Raw genomic sequence first — 20,623 nt, forward strand, 5'->3', positions numbered from 1 at the left:
CGGAGCTGCACGGCTCTGGACTCTGTATAGCACTGAAACTCTCTATAACGCTGCACGGAGTGTGTGTTTACTGCTCCTTACAACCTGACGAGTAAAATCCATACAAAAGGCGCACCGTATTATAAGACGCACTGTCAATTTTTGTGAAAATTAAAAGTTTTTAAGTGCGCCTTATAGTCCGAAAAATACGGTACTAATATAAATATTTTTTTTAATGATGATCTAATTCTTTGAGATGCACTAGTAGTGTAATAAAGCACACTGTGAAAGTGGTAAAGACTTACGTGACCGTTGGCGAGGTCGAGGAGGTCCCTCAGCCTGCAGCCGCGACTGTGTCGACGCTCGAAACAGATACTGTCCTCCAACACCACGTAGTCCGCCCCGACAGACCGCAGCAACCTGTGGACCTCCTCCGCCGACTGACGGGCGTAGACCTGATACACCTAGAAGAGAGTGAGAGTAGAGTTTAGATTATCTGGCCTTTTAATTCTCTGGTAATTTAGTTGTTGTTTTTAATGCTATTTTTATTTTATTTAAAAGGTATGGCGTGATAATCTCAACATAGCAAAGTAACAAATAAAACTGTTTAAAAAAAAAAAAAAAAGTGTGTTTTTGCACTAAGGCTATATGCTTTAAACATAGAGTCTGATATTCTTAGGTTTTTCTTAAGACATTTTTCTTAAATAACAGGTCTGTGCTTCTTCAGTGTTGCAATGTTAATAAACGTCATTCTGAAAAGATTTCGCTTATTCAAACAGGCCTCAAAATGATTTTAAAAAGCTCAGTTTTAACTCTGTTTAAATCTGGACTGCAAATGAAAAAACAGAAGGACCAGTGAGTTTTTAGTTTTTTTCTCGATCACATTGCATCAATAGAGTTCAGTAGCTCCTCCATTTCCACTCACTGTTGTGTTTTTAACATGGATCTCCGTGGAAAAGCGCCCAAAGTGTAATTACGGTGTGCGGCAGTGAACAAATTGCTATTTTATTAAACGCGAGGAGACAAAACTCAGTGATGAGCGTCCGGACGAGACTAAAATCACTGGAGGACCACAGAGTTCAGAGAAAAACAGTATATAACTCAGCCTGTAATTTTCTCAGAGGACATTCTGGACGGGAATAAAATAACAGAAAAAAAATTACCCCAGAACTCCCTGAGAAACTAATCCCTTCCAGATAGGGCTTAAGAGTTAAAGTGTGTAAATGTGATCTATTGGCTGAATCGTTCCTAGCTTTAACATAAGAGCGTAGATGCACAGCTTCATGCAGCTTCATGCCCAAATTATGTGATATGCGCTCTTATATCTGACACACTGATCATAAATAATGATGGTAATCACAGCAGCCCCCCATTGGCTGTGTCTCCAGCGCAGGTGTCAACTGATCAGTCGAGACCTTCCTGTGCTGCAGGTGTTAATTTATCAGCGCTGGTATTTCAGCCAGGTGAAGGTCAGGCTCCACCGCTGCCGCCGTGGAGGTCTTCATCTGCTCTTCCTCTATAACACACACTGCGCTCATTAGCCATGCCTCCACACCATGCTCGCCTCCCGGTGTGATGTAGCACCACCACCCACCAACAACCCAAAACCTTTCTGGAGCCTTCCCCCTCAGCCTGATGAACAACATCCCCAGCTTCTCAGGTAACGATAAAGATAAAGAGAGTGAGCATATTAAAAAAAAAAAAAAAAAAAAAAAAAAAAAAAAAAAAAAAAAAAAAAAGAGTTAGGCTAATTAGTCAGAGGTGGAAAGTAACTAATTACATTTACTCACGTTACTGTAATTGAGTAGATTTTATGATTTTAATTTGTCATTTTTAAAGTAGTTTTTAAATTGGGTAATTTTACTTTTACTCAAGTTCATTTTAACACAAGTAATTTAGGTACCACTTTAAAATAAGACTACCTTTATAAAGGGTTTATAAATGCTTTACAATAAGTTTATTAATGGTTACTAATTAGGTTGTAAATGCCTTAAAAATCATTAATAATCAGTTATAACACAATTAGAAAGGACAACAATATAAATGCCTGTGGGTTCACTGTTTGGCAAACATATGTGTTATAACTGATTACTAATCATTTTTAAGGCATTTACAACTTAATTAGTAACCATTAATAAACTAATTGTAAACCATTTATAAACCCTTCATAAAGGTAGTCTTATTTTAAAGTGGTATCGTAATTTACTTCACTACTTTGGAAAACTTCCTGTTACTGAGTAACAAAATAAAGTAATAAAAAGTAAAAGTAATAAAATGCTGGGGAAAAAAAAACTAATTGTTTGAATTAAAAAAAAAAAAAAAAAGTTTTGTTCTCCATGGCAGCGCAGCTGAACTTTTCCCAGCAGTGTTTATTATTACGGTTAGCGAGAAAGACGCTGTGTAAATCAGCTGTGTAGCCTGGGGTCTGTGTGTGCGGCTCGGGGGAACCGGTGTTCTGTCCAGTTATGCTACCCATCAATATGTGCTTCTTTACGGCACTGCGCATGCGCCCACCAACAGTTTTTTTGTATGTTTTAATGTTTTTAATAATAATTCCTTAAGCTTTTTATTGGGAACATTAAACAATCTGCTTGAATGTTAAAAAAACATGTAAATAGCAGTTAAAGCATAGCAATGGCAAGTTAAAAAAAATAATAATGAACTGTAAAACTATAAAAATACAGTTTATAGTCGCCTATATGACCATAACCTTTTAACTTTTTAACAGTAAAGAAAAAAATTTAAACATAGAAACCTATGCCTCTTGTTCTTGAAAATGTTTTATGGGGTGGTCTGAACAAATACTGCCTGAAAGGTCCAAATTATTTAATTTAATAATTATTTAATTTATGATTTGTACTTTTTTTTACATCAAATAAATAAAAGTAACTATGTAACTTTTACTCAAAGTACTTTTTTACTTTTACTCGAGTAGATTTTTAGATGGGTACTTTTACTTTTACTTGAGAAGAATTTAAATTTTAAAAATAAAAGTACTTTTACTTAATTACAATTTTTCAGTACTTTTTCCACCGCAATTAATTTAGTGTGATTTAGGGTAGGGCCGCAACTAATGATTTTTTTGGTAGTCGACTAATCCGACGATTATTTTTTCGATCAGTCGCTTAGTCAAAAATTATTTCTGCAATCAGAGACACAAACTAAATTGATTACCCATCTCCCACGCCTTTGTCCCCAGCACTTTGTGTAATACTTTACTGTTACAAAGTAACGATTAGTCTTCTTCGATGGCTTAAATGGCACACTATGCTAATCAAGATTACAAATTAGTGCCAATTCCATCACTACAAAAATGTTCTGTTCTGCTAAACTAAAAATGCCCAACTGAAAGTTTCTGTTTTAATAAAAAGCATATGCTATTTATGAGTTTTATTTTGTGCCTTTCTACCAAAAGCAGTTATCGTGACAGCCCTAGTTATAATAACTGATCGCACAACAGTGATTATAACAGTTTCAAACATCCCGAAATCGATGTATTTAAAGTGCTGCGGTTATAGCGGTGAATTACGATGCACTGGTGTGTTTGGTGTGTTTTAACTCTCACTAATGACCGTTCTTGACCGTTCAACTGATCTGATCTGACCATCCATCAAAACACCGGCGCTCTGCCGTTCGACAGGCCGCCGCGGCCGGCCGGGGTTTCCGAGCTCTCGCGTCGGAGTGCATCTCGGCAGGATCTGGTCTCTGGCTCATTAAGCATTCGCTATCATGACCTCCGTGGGCTGCGCGAGAGCGTGTGAATGCTTCACTTCACCCAGCAGCATCAGCCAAAATGAGCCAGCTCATTATATCCTTAATTAAAAAGCCGTCGTATCTCCGGTCCTCTCTCAGCCTCTTTGTACTGAATGTCTGAATGGGCTGGAGTGAGCGAGCGAGGAGCCAACAAAATATAGAAATTAAATAAATTAAAGCTAAAATAAAAAGAAATATTAGTAGCCGATTAGATCATCGTTTATGTGTCAGTTGGTATTAAACGCTTTTAAAATGACAATAATATAATATACTTCATCACGCTCTAATTTATCCTGTAAATAGTTATTTATTATAACTATTTTATAACTAATTATTATAAATAGGGATGCATCAGTACAACTTCTGTAACAGATCTGTGTGATTTCTGAATGTTCAGAGGAAGAAGAGAGAAGAGTCGACTCACTGAAGTGACTTTAAATCCTGACATTAATAGTTTTCCATTTTTATAGGTTTTATTTTATAAAAGGCACCGATTGAAAGAACAGCATTTCTCTCTCACTCTCACTCTTCCTCTCACATGCCATCTCTCTGACTCTCCTTCTGAATCACTCTCACACCATCTCTGACTCCCTTATTGACTCACGCTGTCATCTCTCTGACTCTCTCTAACTCACAAATCCACTCACTCTCACTTTTCCTCTCACACCATCTCTGACTCTCTCTGACTCACACCATCTCCCTGATTCACTCTAACTTACTCATACATTCACTCTCACTTTTCCTCTCACACCATCTCTCTGACTCTCCCTCTGACTCACTCTCGCTCTCACACCATCTCTCTGACTCTCCCTCTGACACCATCTCTCTGACTCTCCCTCTGAATCACTCTCGCACCTCACACCACCATCTCTCTGACTCTCCCTCTGACTCACTCTCGCTCTCACACCATCTCTCTGACTCTCCCTCTGAATCACTCTCGCTCTCACACCATCTCTCTGACTCTCCCTCTGACTCACTCTCGCTCTCACACCATCTCTCTGACTCTCCCTCTGACTCACTCTCGCTCTCACACCATCTCTCTGACTCTCCCTCTGAATCACTCTCGCTCTCACACCATCTCTCTGACTCTCCCTCTGACTCACTCTCGCTCTCACACCATCTCTCTGACTCTCCCTCTGAATCACTCTCGCTCTCACACCATCTCTCTGACTCACTCTCCCTCTGACACCATCTCTCTGACTCTCCCTCTGACTTACTCTCGCTCTCACACCATCTCTCTGACTCTCCCTCTGAATCACTCTCGCTCTCACACCATCTCTCTGACTCTCCCTCTGACTCACTCTCGCTCTCACACCATCTCTCTGACTCTCCCTCTGAATCACTCTCGCTCTCACACCATCTCTCTGACTCACTCTCGCTCTCACACCATCTCTCTGACTCTCCCTCTGACTCACTCTCACTCTCACACCATCTCTCTGACTCACTCTCGCTCTCACACCATCTCTCTGACTCTCCCTCTGACTCACTCTCGCTCTCACACCATCTCTCTGACTCACTCTCGCTCTCACACCATCTCTCTGACTCTCCCTCTGAATCACTCTCGCACTCACACCACCATCTCTCTGACTCTCCCTCTGACTCACTCTCGCTCTCACACCATCTCTCTGACTCATTCACTCACTGTCTCTGACTCTCTTTGACTCACTCACTCTCCCTCTCACAGCATCTCTGACTCACTCTCCCCCTCTCACCATCTCTCTGACTCACTCTCACGCTATGTTTTTGACTGACCATCACACCATCTTGGGTATATTAGTATTGAAGCATCTCAAATTTATGATTAATGATTATGATGATTTATTAAATGGTCTAAAATTGACATTAATACCGTTGTTGCTGGGACAATAAATCTTACAAAAAACTTTTATTATTTGTGACAGAACACTTTTTCTTATTTGATACTGAATTTGTAAGTGTGAAGCCAAAAAAAAAAATAAAATAAAATAAAAAAAAGCCCTTTCTTACCTGCCGGGTCCTCTCGCGCAGTGCCTGATCCTCGTAGTGGGGGTGGTTGGTCAGGACCCGACCCGTGCACAGCTTGATCCCGGCCAGCAGCTGCATGCTCCCGGCGAACACCGCCCGCTTAGAAGTCTTGGAGCTGTGAGGAAAAAAGCAAAAATAACATTTAATTACATTAAAAAACAGGAAAAAAGGGAAATAGTAGCACTCAGTTTTTTCTTACTTGTCACTTTCCATGTGTCATTAAAGTGTGTTTAAGTGTGTATTTGTGTGTGTGTGTGTATACGAGCGAGTAAGGAGGTTTAGAAGTGTTTGTGTGAATATACGCGAGTGTATGTGTGTGTGTTGCGAGTGTGTAGGCGCACTGTAACAGCGCGAGAGCTGCTGACATTAATTTGGAACAGAGGGAGGAATGTTAACTGGCTCGGCAGGAGTGCACGCAGCCATGTGTACACTTCCATTACTCAAGAGCAAAACGCCGGAATGGGAGACATTTGGAACGCGATCATCACTTTTAAGGCTCATTCTGCTGCTTTAGAGACTTACAGAGCCATTATGATAAGTGCCATCTGAGTGCTGAACACTGGATTTAAAAAAAGTCATTTTTTAAACATAAAGCCAAAAAAAAAAAAAGACAAATTCTCATTTACGCTTTAATCTGAAATGTAACTCTCCAAGAATCCGATTAGCTGGTAATTGGGCATCAGGGACTCTCAGTCTGTCTCGATGGAGATCAAAACGAGAGAGTTTACACACAGATCACAATCACAATACAGGCGTTACGATACAATACTCTAGGATTTTTCTAAATATATTTATAAGGAGGCCAAACAGCATTTCACCAGTCTCACCATGTTCAATCTAGAGTGAATCCGCAATCAAATTCTTAAGAATCAAAAGGAAAAAGTGTAACTTGCAAATTTTAAACAGAAACAAATATAATCAAATACAGAATTTTAAATATATTTGGTTACTTTGCTATACATTATACATATTATCTATATCCGTCATCACCGCCTCTTTTTTCATTGCTTAGTAGCATCACAGCGCTAACGCTCGGAGAAAAGCCCAGCGACTCGGTTCTGATACATCAGCTCACAGATGCAGCCTTGTGCTGCTCCACATCACCCTTGGAGTGATGAGGGGAAAGAGCACCATTTACTGTACCCACCCAGAGAGAGAGAGAGAGCAAGACCAATTGTGCTCTCTCAGGTCTCCGGCAGCTGATGGCAAGCTGCATGACTGGGATTCAAACCAGTGATCGCCCAAACATAGTGGTAGAGCTATAGACTTCTGAACCACTCAGAGCTCCTGGCTAAATTCTTTTGAGATACATAAGATATTAGCATGATGGTCAAGGTCATGTAGCAATTTTCCAAGAAGGCCAAGAGGACAACGGTCTTGTAGAGGAAGCTGAAGGTAAAGGTGATGGACTGGCCAAGCAGGTCTAAACCCTAAACCCATCTAAACTCAATTGGGCATCTGTGGGGCATCCTCAAATGGATGGTGAAGAAGCGTAAAGTCTCTAAAATCCCCCAGCTCTGAGATGCCATCACAGATTTTTGTCCATTTGCTCTTAGAGGTGTATTCATATTTTTTGCCAGCGGTTTGGACATTAATAGTTGTGTAAGGGCCCATTGCAACAAGGCAAGCAAACCAATCAATTGTCTAGGGCCCAGAACTGACTTGGGGCTCCCAGACAACAATAAGGCAAAGACAAACTGTGTTTGGTCAACACCACTGGTATAAGAATCCCTTTTAAAGAGGCTCCTCCCACTAGGTGCTGATTCAGCAGGGTTCATACAGTTTTTAACAAAGAAATTTTCATGGCTTTTTTATGACTTTTCCATGTCTTCAAGGCAAATTTTAATGACCATAAAGTCATGATCAAACATTAGTATAGACACTGACAACAAAACTAAAAATCACCTAAAACTAAAATCAAAACTGATTACAGTAGGCCTAAAATTAATTTGATAAAATAAAAAAAAAGGTTTATTCAAGCAATGTTGACGCACAATCTCCAATATTAAAATGTGTCAGATCTTGAGAGCTCCATTGTGTAGGGCTATATTGATGTATTTGTTACCTTAAAAAAGATTCCATGACTTTTCCAAAACGTATCCAGGCCTGGAAATTTGTGATATTTTGAAATTACATGACTTTTCCAGCTTTTTCATGACTGCACGAACCCTGTAGTAGCCAAAGCAGGCAGGTTAGTGATTCCTGCAGTCTGCAAAATATGAAACGAGGGAGTTATCTATCAGGATGTTGGAACAGAAAGGTGCACTAAAAGAATCGTAGAAAATTAACATATATTGACATATGTTGAGTATCGCAGAATCACAGTATTGTGATATCATCACCATAGCCGGCAATGTCTCAGAGTTTACTTTCCTGTATCTACAAGGTGGAGGAGCTACGTATAATGGGTGGAACAGGTGTAGAAATAAGGAGAGACAAGAAGACAGTCAACAATGTGTCCAAACCACTTCAAGGCCAATCTCAAAGAATCGTCCTACAGACAGCGTTTCCTTGACGACAGACGGCCGTATCTCACGGGACAGCAGTAAAGTGGAGGTGTTTGGTGGTGTCTGTCTCGGAGGTGAGGCGGAGGATGGAGCGGACCACGAGTGCGGTGGTCCGGTTTCATTACGGCGAGTGTTTGCAGCAGGAATGTTTCATTAGGACCGGCTCGGTCCGGAGGAATGTTTCATTACAGTGGAGGAATATTGCTCACCGAGAGCCCCGCCCCTCACCCGGCTCCAGAGGACGACTCCGCCCCCAATGGGAGACAGGTCAATAACCCACAGTACCAGGATGTGAGAGTCAAACACACATACACCCCACACACACACTCTCGCTCTGTCTCTCACACTTACTCTCCCTCTGCACCCCACACACCTTATTCCTCTAAGACCAGATCTTCCACACACACGCGCACACACACACACACACACACACATGCGCGGTAACTACAGGAGCATTCAATTTGAGAGTGTCTAACACACTGGCAAAGTTGAACAGGGAGAAAAATGGCCACAATTACAGAGGGCTGTCTCTCAGCACCCAGCCTGCCCTCCACACACACACACACACACACACGGGGAGAGAGAGAGAGAGAGAGAGAGAGAGAGAGAGAGAGGGGATATCAGGATGCAAAGGGATTGATAGAGAGAGGGACAGAGAAAGAAAAGAACACAGAGGATAGGAGGAAAAGAGGGATAAAGGGTAGAGAAGAATAGAGGTAGATAGAAAAGAGATGGAGAGAGAAACAGAAGAATAACAGAGGGAGAGGATGGAAGAAAAAAGGGACAGAGGGACAGAGGTAGAAAGAAAAAGGATGGGAGGAAAAGAGGGCATGAGAGAGAGATAGGAAGAAGGGAGGAGAGGGATAGAGAGAAAGAGGGTGAAAGGAGAGAAGAACAAAGAGAAAAAGACGGAGAAAGGACGAGAGAAAGAGGTAAAGAGAGGGGAGTATAAAGAGGATAATGGGAGGAGGAGAGGGATATAGAGGATTGGAGGAAGAGTGGGATGAATAGAGAAAGAGGTAGAGAGAAAGAAAGGGATATAAAGAAGATAATAGGAGAAAGAGAGGGATATAGAGGATATGAGGAATAGTGGGATGAATAGAGAAAGAGGGAGAGAAGAAGGAAGAGAGAGAAAGAGGAATTAAAAGAGAATAGGTGGGAGAGAGGGATAGAGGAACATAGAGAAGTAGAGAGAAAGGATAGGATGAAGAGAGGGATAGAGAGGGAGGGAGATGGAGAGGAAGGTAGGAAGAGAGGGATAAAGGGTAGAGAGGAATAGAGGTAGATTGAAAGAGAGAGGGAGAGAGAGAAACAGAAGAATAACAGAGAGAAAGAGGATGGAAGAAAAAAAGGGAGGGACAGAGGTAGAGAGAAAAAGAAGTGTAACAGAGCGAGAAAGGATGGGAGGAAGAGTGGGATTGAGAGAGATAGGAGGAAAAGAAGAGAGGGATAGAGAAAAAGAGGATGGGAGGGAGAGAAGGATTGAGAGAGAGAGGAAAGGGAGGAGTGGGATAGAGAGAAAGAGGGTGGAAGGAAAGGAGGTATAGAGAGAGGAACGAAGAGAAAAACATGGAGAAAGGAAGAGAGGGGAAGAGGCAGAGAGAAAAAGAGAGGGATATAAAGAGGATAATAGAGAAAGAGAGGGATATAGAGAATTGGAGGAAGAGTGGGATGAATAGAGAAAAAGGGAGAGAAGAAGGGAGAGAGAGAGAGAAAGAAGGATAAAGAGGAATAGAGGTAGATTGAAAAAGAGAGGGAGAGAGAGAGAGAGAGAGAAACAGAAGAATAACAGAGAGAAAGAGGATGGAAGAAAAAAAGGGAGGGACAGAGGTAGAGAGAAAAAGAAGTGTAACAGGCAGAAAGGATCGGAGGAAGAGTGGGATTGAGAGAGATAGGAGGAAAGAAAGAGAGGGATAAAGAAAAAGAGGATGGGGAGAGAGGGATTGAGAGAGAGAGGAAAGGGAGGAGTGGGACAGAGAAAGAGGGTGGAAGGATGGGAGGTGTAGAGAGAGGAACAAAGAGAAAAACATGGAGAAAGGAAGAGGGTAAGAGGTAAAAAGAAAAAGAGAGGGATATAAAAAAAGGATAATAGAAAGAGAGGGATATAGAGAATTGGAGGAAGAGTGGGATGAATAGAGAAAAAGGGAGAGAAGAAGGGAGAGAGAGAGAAAGAAGGATAAAAAGAGGATAGGAGGGAGAGAGGGATAAAGGAAAAGAGAGAGGTAGAGAGAAAGGATAGGATGAAGAGAGGGATAGAGAGGGAGGGAGATGGAGAGGATGGGAGGAAGAGAGGAATAAAGGGTAGAGAGTAATAGAGGTAGATAGAAAAAGAGAGGGAGAGAGAGAAACAGAAGAATAACAGAGAGAAAGAGGATGGAAGAAAAAAAAAGGGAGGGACAGAGGTAGAGAGAAAAAGAGAGAAAAACATGGAGAAAGGAAGAGAGGGGAAGAGGTAGAGAGAAAAAGAGAGATATAAAAAAGGATAATAGAAAGAGAGGGATATAGAGAATTGAGGAAGAGTGGGATGAATAGAGAAAAAGGGAGAGAAGAAGGGAGAGAGAGAAAGAAGGATAAAAAGAGGATAGGAGGGAGAGAGAGATAGAGGAAAATGGGAGGGAGAGAAGGAGAGAGAGAAATCATGTGATAGAGAAAAGGTTTTAGAGAGAGAGCAAGAAAGAATGAATGAGAGAAAGAGAGAGAGAGAAGGAGAAGAGTGATTACAGAAGAAATGAGATGGAAGGATCAACTTTGTTTGGGTATTGGTCATTCATTGCAAAAAAACACAAAATTATAGGAACCTTTAACTCCATCCATCTCTGTGAATGCATTTTGAAGTATGTTTGGGGTCATTGTCCTGTTGCAAGGCCCATGACCTAGAGCACAAAGCCAGCTTTCTGACATTGCGACCCAAAATCCTTTGGAAATCTTCAGATTAACATATTTGACTGTAGGTTCTGTAGGTGTTCTTTTCATCATAGGCTTCTTTTCATTTTCAGGAAACAGTAGAATGATAGAGGAGAGATGAAGATGGAGAAGAAGAGGAAAAAGTGAAGAAAAAGGAAATATAGAGGAAAATAAAGGAACAAATAAGAGGGATGACGTTTGAAACAAAGAAGGAGTCAAAGAATGAAACAGAATGAAAGAAAGAGTAGGGAAGAAAACAGAGAGAGAGAGAGGGGAAAGAGTAATTATAGAAGAATAAAGAGAGAGAGAGAGGGAAAGAGAGAAAGAGAGGGATGAGGGTGAACGTTGGAGCTGTAATAGACTAGAGGGGTTGCCATTTGTCAGCGGGTGGCATGGCGGAGTGTCCGCTGGCAGCGGCTAATGTGAGAAGAAAATGAGGTGGTATCAGAGTCCTGAGGGAAGACTTTGAAAAGAGAGAGAGAGAGAAAGAGAAAAAGAGAGAGACCCACAATGTACAGTTACAGAAAGCCACATCCACTACATACACCCCCTCCAGCCGAGGGTGGAGTTATACACACTAGTCTTTATCCAGTTTCTCATCCATATTCTTTTCTTTTTCTTCTGTGTTTTCTTTATTGCTACTTACAGGATTCATGCACGTTTTAACCAATACATTTCCATGATTTTTTTATGACTTATTCTGGCCTTTAAGACATATTTTCTTGACAACACAATTTTTAAAACATCAGTGCAGACATGAAAAATGAAACCAAAAATCAACTAAAACTATAATCAAAATTGATTACAGTAGGACTAAAATAAATCGGGAAACATGTTTACACATTGTATAGGGCTAAATTACTGAATTAACTCTAATTTAATTTATTTATTAGCTTAAAACAGATTTCTCCAACCAAATTTCCAGGACTTTTCCAAAACATTCTGGGTATTTTTATTTTCCCAAAACTTATTCAGGCATGAAAATGGCCATTTTCAAATTCCATGATTTTTCCAGGTTTTCATGACTGTAAGACCCCTGAATTTAGTGCATAAAAAAATCTGTATCACTCGTTTATCACTTAAAGATTCGTTTAGTCAAGTCATTTAAATTCATAAAGCACTTTTAAAATACCTAATTTACCTAATTTAACCCAATTTAAAATAACACAAAAAATAGACATAAAACAAACGGAAAAATTGTAAAAATGCGCAAGTAATTAAACGATCATATGAAAGAACCTGATGACAAGATAAAACGAGAAAGTGTGAGAGAGAGAGAAAGAGAGAGAGAGAGAGAGGGAATGGCAGGAGAGAAGGATAGAGAGAGAGAATAAGGAGGAAAGAGGGATAGAGGGAAATATTGAGGAAGAAAGAAAGAAAGAGAGAGAGAGAGAGAGAGAGAGAGAGAGACAGAAAGAGAGAGTGGAGAGAGGGATAAAGCCAAAAAGTGTGGGAGAAAGAGAGAGAATGAGAGAGAGAGAAAGAGACAAAAGAATAAAGAAAAGAGGAATAGAGGAGAGCCGCCAGACGTCAGTGGTGTGTTCCTCCTGGTGAGAAACTGTGCACTTGAGAGTGTAGTGTGCAAACATTAGTGTAGTATACTGGATTAGAGCTTAATTAGCGATTAAACTCTTATTGATCATGTTTCCACTTTTAAAAAGCATTTCTGCAGAAAGGGAAGAATGGAAAGAAAGTAAAGAGAAAGATAAAATGGGAATTGAGAGAGCGAAAGATAACGAGAGAGAAAAGGGCTTTTAAACCTCAAATTATCTAAAGAAAACAAGTTCATATTCTTAATTTTTAAGAGTTTAGAAATAATCAATAGTTGGTGGAATACCCTGGTTGGTTTTTAATCACATTTTTGTTTCATGTATCTTGGCATCATGTTCTCCTCCACCAGTCTTACACACTGCTTTTGGATAACTTTATGCTGCTTTACTCCTGGTGCAAAAATTCAAGCAGTTCAGTTTCCTCTTGATTATATTCCAGAGGTTTTTAATTTGGTAAAATCAAAGAAACTTATTTTTAAGTGGTTTAATTTACATATACATATATATATATATATATATATATATATATATATATATATATATATATATATATATATATTTTTTTTTTTTTTTTTATTTATAATATTGATATGTTGCCCTGCAAAAGTACAAAAGTAAGCAAATCAACACTCATCTCTACAGTTGTGCCTGTAAGGGGTGGGATTTAGCATAGAAGATTTGCATCACAACACAATCTTGTACACACACACACACACACACACACACACACACACACACACAAAAACACTCACAAACACACACACACACACACTTTTGAGGCCTTTGGGAGGCGAGATTAAGCTGCAAGATAGCAAATGTGCATCCTCATGAGTACACACACACACACACACACAAATTCATCTTTTATGTCCCGTACAAATGCACACATGCTTTCACACCAATACACTCTCGTGTCTCTCTCTCTCGCGCGCGCACACACACACACACCCTGAACCAGGCAGATTAAGTCCCACAAACCCCTGCTCCAGCCTGAGTGCTCCCTCCTGGCCCAGTCATCGTATTATCGATATTAAAAAGGAACACAATCTGATTATGCAGCGACGTTTCCAGACAGCAGCCGTCAGCCTCTTTCACAACAGCCATTCTGCTCTCTCGCTTCCGACAACTCGCGCCTGTTCCCATGCCAAATCTTCCCGAAATGAAGTGGAATCGGAGATCTGGAAGGATCCATCACTCTTTCGCCTCAGGAGGAGGAGGAGCCATTAGCCAGAGAGAGCCGTTACACACAGATCCAGCAAAACATTACGACCTATTTTTGGTTTCTACGCCCATAATCCAACCAGAACAACCAAAGATGGTAATGAATAGATTAGACACAGCAGTGCTGCTGGAGTTCTTAAACACCGTATAGTCCATCAACAGCATCCTGTGCCTATAAACGAATTATACAGTAAGCCGCCAAACATTTGAAATATCTTTTCATTCAATGTTTTATATTTTATTTAGTTTTTTTTTTCCTACATAGTAAATGAATAGTATAGTGATCTATCAGACTGTGAAAGTACACATAAGGAATCATGTAGTAAATTAAAAGTGTTAAACAAACCAAAATACTCTGTGAAGAATCATTATCTGGGAAGCTAAGGCTGATGAACTGGTGATCTTCCTTTCCTGGGGTGGTCCTGATGAGTGCCAGTTCAATCATCATCAAGAAAGCTTTTTTTAAGAGTTTAGAAATCCAATATTTGGTGGAATAACCCTGGTGGTTTTTAATTAGTTTTCATGCATCCTGGCATCATGTTCTCCTCCACCAGTCTTACACACTGCTTTTGGATAACTTTATGCTGCTTTACTCCTGGTACAAAAATTTAAGCAGCTCAATTTGGTTTGATGGCTTGTGATCATCTCAGCTCCTCTTCAGCAAAATCTAAGAAACTCTTTTATTATTTATTTATTTTTTTTTGGTCTCTTAACTTTGTCCAGAGCTGTATATCGTCGCTGTCCAATGAAAAACACTTATCTCCAAAACAGCAACTTTACAGGAGAGAGAAAAAAACCTTTCAAGCTTTCAATGGAAGTCTATTTCAGATCATTTTGAAGAGTTTCTATTGGTTTGGCACAGTGTAAGGGACAGTTTGTCTGTTCAAATTATGTAGTAAACTAAAAATCGTTTTTAATCGGACAGCGACGATATGCACTTGCTCCCATGTTAAATCTTTTGAAATTAAGTTAAGATTTGGAAATTTAAAAAAGAATTCATCACTCTGAATCGTCTGAAAAGGAGCTAATAGCCAATAAGAGCCATATAAAAAAAGACCATTCTCTCCTCTTAAGGCTCACTTCCAGACTTCCAGTTCCAGGAAAGGTGAGGTATATGGTATTAGTGGTGGTGGTAGTACTGGTTACGGGTGGTGGGGGGGTTGTTCCAGTTTAATTACTCCATATTGACGAGGGATTCCTCCGGCCCCCGGGCTGATTTGCATTTCATTTCCGAATTATATTCTCTTGCGTAAATGTCAGCTCGCATTAGCCTCGCACCCCTTTGACATTATAAAAATTGATTAACAACATTAATATTGAAGCTAGCGGGACGGTCGCGGCGCCGGTGGCTCGTCCTACGGTCGCGGTCACGCAGGGCGATGCAGGTGTGTTAGCTTTTGGATGATACACTGCCCGCAGCACCTGCCGAAACTAAATTAACGACCTCCAAACGACAGTCGGTTCATCAGCAAACGCTAACAACCAGCCAGCCGCCAAGCTCGCGATCTGGGCCCGGCTATCCAATCCTCTTCAGCGGTGGGCGATTGGGACGGCTCAACTTTCAGCAAGTCAGCTAAGTGTAGCTCGCTCCATCTTCTCCTGACATATCAGCAGATGTTCAAGCGCTGAAAAGCTTCGATCAGCAAAGCGATCCTTCATAAACGAACCGAGTACAGCGTCAAAGAAAGACAGGATCAAAGTTGAACATCAACGCCGCGTCAACCTGACGACGCAGAGCCCCGGAAAAAACGTCCGCCGTCAGAACGCGCTGTCGATTCAGGCCAAACGGATGAGCGGAGTCGGGGCAGACCGGACCGAACGCCCATCATCGGTCAATCACTCTGCTAGTTAGTCAGCAGAAAGCGAGCAGAAAATCCATCGGGCTGTGAGTTAGGTGGAGGAGGCAGGCCAGAAGAATTTACGCTAAAAGAAGTGCAAGCAACGGAGAGAGAAATCAGCTGAAACAGAAGAAATTTAAAGAAAAAGAAGGATAAGAATTCAAACTTAATTAAGGCTAAACTGTGAGAACTGTTCAGAAAAACAGTTAACAGAACGCTGGAGACTGTAGGCTCGAATCCCAGAGTTAAATCTAAACTACAAACTTCATTCTCTGGAGAGGTTCTGTCCAACATCATAAGGGATGATGGGTTGAGGATCTATTACTGAGAAGTCAGAAAATAACAACCAGAAGATTGTAGGTTTAAATCCCACAACTGACTGCAATTATTTTTTTTTTCTCTGGGGGTTCCACCCAACATCTTTGGGATGAGGTGGACTGTTGTCTGTGATGAAGACCTACAAATATATAATATAGTGGCTGAAAGCCTACTGGAAAGATATGGGAACAAGCCAACCACCAATGGGTTGTGGGTTAAAATCCCCCAAAAATACTCACTGTAACTTGTGTAAAATATTTTTTTTTGGAGTGTTTCTTGTGGGATGAGTTGGAGTGTCTCCTGTAACCAAGAACTCAGAATTCATTATAACCAACAACAGTAACAACCAGAAGACTGTTGGATCAAATCCCCAAAAACAGACTGCAAACTCAACATCTTTGGGACGAGCTAAACAAGCTTTATTATCTGGAGTTCCATCCAAAATATTTGGGCTGAGTTGAAGTGTCACCGGTGATAGAGAACTCAAAATGGACATTGTGGGTTCAAATCCCATAAATGGCTGCACATTTCATTCTTGAAGTTTTGGCTAAAACTTTTGGGATGAGTTTGAGTGTTGTCTGTGATACAGAACTTATAGAGAACTCATAATGGTGACTTTAAACATAACATTAAAACATATTTTTGCATGCAAAAGAAATACAGAGCAGCAGAACAGGAAGAAAATAAAACCTTCAGTATTGAAACCTAATTAGAACTAAGCTGTACGAAGTCTGTTCCGAAAAATTCACAGTAGAAGCTGTTTATTCCGGGGAGTGATCCCAGAGAAGGCATCGGACATGTGGACAGGTTTATCCGGCTGTTCTGTTAGTTTCTGTCTGGAAACATGTCTGAAATAGAGCTGTACTATTTGAGTTCAGAACACACACACACACACACACACACACACACACACACACACTCTCTTTCACTGAAGTAGAAAGAAAATGAACCCCACAGCCAGACATGCACAGCGGGCGCAAATAACACTCCCAGCTCAGGCGGGATCCAGCGAGACCACTTCAGTAGAAAAGTGGCGAAGATTAATCATGTTTAATACAATAAACACTCAGCCTATTTATTAGATAGTAGATTGGCTCTACACTGTGGAGCAGTCAAACTCCATTCTCTGGAGCTCCGTTCAACACCTCTGGGATGATTTGAAGTGTTTTCTGTGACTAAGAACTCAGAATTTAGGAAATTATTGGTTCAAATCCCACAAACTGACTGTAAACTGTGAAATTCATTCTTAGGAGTTCCAGCAGCTACTATGGAATGAGTTGAGGTGTCATACAAGACTGAAAACTCAAAAATCATCAGAAATCAGAGAACAAACAACCAGAATATAGTTGGTTTATATCCCAGAAATAATGGCAAACTTCATTCTCTGGAGTTCCATCCAACACCTCTGGGGTTAGTTGTAGTGTTGTCTGTTGTAGAGAAATCAGCATTCATAATGAAAGGTCTCGCAGCCTACTGGTAAGAGATGCCAACAACCAAAGGATTGTTGGTTCAAATCCCACAAACTGACCGTAAACTGTAAAATGAATTCTTCACTGAGTTACACCCACCTACTATAAAATGAGTTGGAGTGCTGTTTGTGACTGAAAACTCAGAATTCAAAACAACCAACAAAAATAACAAGCAACAACCAGGAGATTGTTGGTTCAAATCCCACAAACAGACTGTAAACTGTGTAATTCATTTTAAGGAGTTCCACCCTGCAACTATGAAATGAGTTGAAGTGTCATATGTGACTGAAAACTCAGAAAGAATCAGAAATCACAGAAACAACCATCCAGGATTTTGTTGGATCATATCCCAGAAATAACTGCAAATTTCATTCTCTGGAGTTCCATCCAGCAACTTAGGGATAAGTTGTAGTGTTTTTATGTCACTAAGAACTCATAATTCATAACAACCAACAAAAATAAGGAGATTGTTGGTTCAAATCCCACAAACTGAATGCTAACTGTGAAATTCATTCTCTAGAGTTCCACACTGCAACTTAGGGATGAGTTGTAGTGTCGTCTGTAGTAGAGAAATCAGCATTCATACTAAATGGTCTTACAGCCTACTGGTAAGTGACGCAACAACCAATAGATTGTGTGTTAAAATCCCCCCCAAAAAATTAACTGCAAACTGTTAAATGTATTTTTGGAGCTCTGTACAAAATATATGGGATGAGTTGGAGTGTTGTTTGTGAATAAAAACTAAAAACAACCAACAAAAATAAAAAGCAACGATCCGGAGATTGTTGGTTCAAATCCCACAAACTGACTGTAAACTGTGAAAATCATTCTTTGAGTTCCACCCAGCTACAATGGAATGAGTTAAAGTGTCATATGTGACTTAAACTCAGAAATCATAACAAACCAGGATATAGTTTGTTTATATCCCAGAAATAACAGTAAAATACATTCTCTGGGGTTCCATCCAATTCTTTAGAGTGTTGTCTGTTGTAGAGACATCAGCATTTATAATGAATGGTCTAGCAACCTACTAGTAAGAGATGCCAACAACTAATAGATTGTGGGTTCCAATCCCTAAACTGCAAATTGCAAACCTAATTCTCTGGAGTTCCATCCAACATTTTTGGGAGACAGTAAAGAGTTGTCTGTGACAGAGAACCCATAATGAAGTCGTTGCCAGTTTATTGATAAAAGATGCCAACAACCAGGAAATTGTGGGGTTAAAATCCCAGAACTGACTGCAAACTTTTTTCTCTAGGGTTCCAACCAACATTTTTGGGATGAGGTGGACTGCTGTCTGTAATGAAGACCTATAAATATATGGAAACAAGCCAACCACCAATGGATTGTTGGTTCAAATCCCAGAAACGGAGCTAAAGAACTCATAATGGAGTGGTTACCAGCCTACCGGTATTAAATGCTAACAACCAGGAGATTGTGGGTTCAAATGCCAGAAATGACTGTAATGGAGAGCTTAGGCTTTTGGCAAGAGATGCCAACAATCAATAGTTTGTAGGTTCAAATCCCAGACTCAACTGAATGCATAGTAATCTTGCCTGGGCAATGGAATTAGACATTTGCAACCTTGAAGAGCTCTTTTACGTTTTGTTTCTTTTATTAATCTGAGGAGACTTTTTTTTTGGACATACAGTATTTAATTGGATTTTGTTTGGTATGTGCTGCAGCACTACTGCCTAAAAAAAAATAGTAGTTCTATTGTAATTAATTATTAAAGAAGATCTGCTGACGCAACTCTACTGGAGTAGACTTTTTACTAAATATTTTTAACACAGTTTTTCACACCAAGAGGAAAAACGGGCAACCAACTTCACAGCAGACCCGGCCAACATCACAGCTTGGTTTGTGCAATGCACCGTTTAAAACTCTCAATAAAACGCTCATTAATACAGTCTCTGCTTTATCAGAAAGGCTTAAATATGGGCCACGTCAACCCTAACCAACCCCCCAGCCTGTTCCATTCATACCAGGCTGGATGGATCCATGAGCTCCTGCTGTTTATGCCAAATTCTGACCCAACCATCTGCACACAGGAGCAGAAATCCAGATCCGACAGACCAGGCAACGCTGGTCTCGGCTTCAATCGGCCGGTCTGGAGTTCACATGCCCACTATGATCTCATTTTCCAGACCACAGGGCTTTTTTCTCTCACTGCTGATGAAAATCTGCCGCAGGGTTGCTCGGAGTCGGCCGTTCAGAGATGCCCTGTAACACGCGGCTATTGTAAACATCTGTTATTTGTGAATTTTTGATCCTTCTGTGAATTAGAACAAAGCTAGAGACTTCTAGACTTCTTTCTACTGACCCCGTTAGCATTAGCAAGGTGCTGTCGCCCACAGACCTGATGCTATTGGTAGGCCCGTCACTAGTGCTGTGCGATATGACTATAAATATCGTGGGGACGATAGAAAAGTGTATAGCCACTTTGCATAAAGTCGGTTTATATAAGTGATAAAGTAGTCTTCACGAAAAAAGCATATAATGACGCTGCTTTACATTATTTGACGGACACTTTAAAAAAATGTTAATTGAGTTTATTTTGATAACTCAATTTAAACACCTGTATAATTAAAAAAAATTAGCTCCTGCATCCACCTCATCTGTTTTCATTTGATATATATATATATATATATAGGATTATCCCCATATCGCCCAAAACTACCCGTCACAATAATTTCTGGGACAAAATATTGTTTGCAAAATATTAATATGATGAACAATATTATGGGCATTTTTAGACCACTAATTTGGCACTAACGAAATTATAACATAATATTATAATAACTATGAAATTAACCTTTTTCTTTCAGTATTATTGAGGAAGGACAGTAATAATAGAGTAGTGTGGCTTAGCTCTGGCAGACTATATCCTTTTTACTAATTGTTTAATATGCCAGGAGAAAGAGAGAGACAAAGAGAGAGAGAAAGAGACAGTAAGAGAGACAGATCGAGCTCCTAAAAAAATAAATAAAAAGATCACTCCATGTGTAATACATCTTAATAACTGAAATAAATGATTCAGTTATAATCATTAAATGATAAATGATATTCTAATCTGTGCT

The 20,623-nt window shown here is 40.2% G+C and overlaps 1 protein-coding gene across 4 annotated transcripts in view; it reads right to left on the reverse strand.

Annotated features, from left to right (window-relative positions):
* Positions 1-20,623, reverse strand: part of dpy19l3 (dpy-19 like C-mannosyltransferase 3) — a 92,366-nt gene that overhangs the window by 11,915 nt on the left and 59,828 nt on the right. For all 4 annotated transcript variants that reach the window (XM_022665288.2, XM_022665290.2, XM_022665289.2 and 1 more), the window contains 2 exons: positions 5,719-5,851; positions 285-443 (listed from right to left, as the gene is read on the reverse strand). In XM_022665288.2, the coding sequence (XP_022521009.2) occupies positions 285-443; positions 5,719-5,851 (292 nt within the window). The remainder of the gene's footprint in view (positions 1-284; positions 444-5,718; positions 5,852-20,623) is intronic.

The sequence above is a fragment of the Astyanax mexicanus genome, chromosome 23, assembly GCF_023375975.1.
Source record: "Astyanax mexicanus isolate ESR-SI-001 chromosome 23, AstMex3_surface, whole genome shotgun sequence".
NCBI lineage: Eukaryota > Metazoa > Chordata > Actinopteri > Characiformes > Acestrorhamphidae > Astyanax > Astyanax mexicanus.